The following is a 1439-nucleotide window of genomic DNA, read 5'->3' as shown; positions in this document are numbered from 1 at the left end:
AGTCATTACATAATAATGGAATTTAAAGGAAACAATTACCTTTCAACATAATATACAGTGTTCGGTAGTTTAGTACAATTTATATATATATATCTATTTATATCTTATTTTTTGTTTTTATAAAATTTACCAAAGGAACTTTTTAAATATAAATTGAGGAGGTTTTATAATCTCTATCAAGAATAGCATTACAAAATTATTTATAACATTTAATTAGTTTAAAAGTTGGTAGGCAAGAATTTTCTTTTAAAGAGAACTTAAAAAATTAACAGTTTTTGAAAAAAAATAATAATAATAATAAAAAAACAATAAAAGTTATTGATATTATCACAGTCGTATTGTCTTATTTATAAAATTTTAAAAGATAATTTCACATATTAAATAGAATAAGAAATGGGTTTAAGAAAGACGAAATAGTTTTTGTATTCTACTTATATATATGAAATTATCCCCTTTATATAAACTATATAAATATTTACAAATTCTTATAGTTACAGCAAAGTAAGTACACTGTCTATATCAACCATAAAATCGCTTATTGTAGTAAGCCCACCTTTTTTTTTTTGTTTGTTTTATTCACATACATAATAGGGACACCACTATTACTAAATATACAAAAATAATAAGCCACCCGGAAAAATGGCACAAATTTGTTATTATACACAACAACATTTGTAATAACTTATTACAAATAAAAATATGTGATTCTCTTATAAAACATAACATACATATATTTTTTAAAATGGCATAAAGACTACATATTCAATCTTTCCATAATACAGCATTGCTAGAGAGGCTTTGACTTAAAACACCTGAATATGGCCAAAATTACATATACATAAAAATACATATGTACAAAAAGTGTAATCGTTGTTTGACGTGTTGTGCCACTAACACAAAAAATTAAGCTCACGATACAATATAATAAATACTAATATCCCTATATATTTTGCACTTTCCAGTTTATACTCACTGTTAGTAATTAAAGTGAGTCAACATGGCCTTTCTTACATATATTTTTTTAAAAATTTATTTACATTTTATTTGGAGCTCCTCCAATGGTTTGTACTTTCTACACAGTACTAATGATTTATAACTGTCCATAAAATCATATCAAACGGTGGTTTCATTCCTCCGGAGTGGCTGAAGTTCTCTCTGCAAGCGGTCAAAATCATTGTAATACTCATGGTCTGATTCTTCTTCAGATGACTTCTGATGCACGAGAGGCGGCGGAGGTGGTGGGATACCGAGGGTCTGGCCTATGCATAAATGGTACTCTGGGTTGTCGACCATTGATGTACCAGCTGGGATGAAATCCGGGTAAGTGTTGCTGAGGCCATTAGCATCTGCTTGTTCTGAAAGATAAAATAAATTAGAGCCATGTTGATTCGTTTTAAGCTAATGTTACAGGAGAAGCTTATAATCATTTTAAATATATA

At 28.1% G+C, this 1439-nt stretch overlaps 1 protein-coding gene across 1 annotated transcript in view; it reads right to left on the bottom strand.

Annotated features, from left to right (window-relative positions):
* Nucleotides 1-970: 970 nt before the first annotated feature.
* Nucleotides 971-1439, bottom strand: part of Egfr (epidermal growth factor receptor) — a 115189-nt gene continuing 114720 nt past the window's right edge. The window contains exon 20 of the mRNA XM_014428890.2: nucleotides 971-1355. Within this exon, the coding sequence (XP_014284376.1) occupies nucleotides 1114-1355 (242 nt within the window). The 3' untranslated portion in view covers nucleotides 971-1113. The remainder of the gene's footprint in view (nucleotides 1356-1439) is intronic.

Source organism: Halyomorpha halys, unplaced genomic scaffold (assembly GCF_000696795.3).
Source record: "Halyomorpha halys isolate HHAL.00 unplaced genomic scaffold, Hhal_1.1 Scaffold754.1, whole genome shotgun sequence".
In the NCBI taxonomy this organism is placed as follows: domain Eukaryota; kingdom Metazoa; phylum Arthropoda; class Insecta; order Hemiptera; family Pentatomidae; genus Halyomorpha; species Halyomorpha halys.
This window is presented reverse-complemented; position numbering and strand designations above follow the sequence as displayed.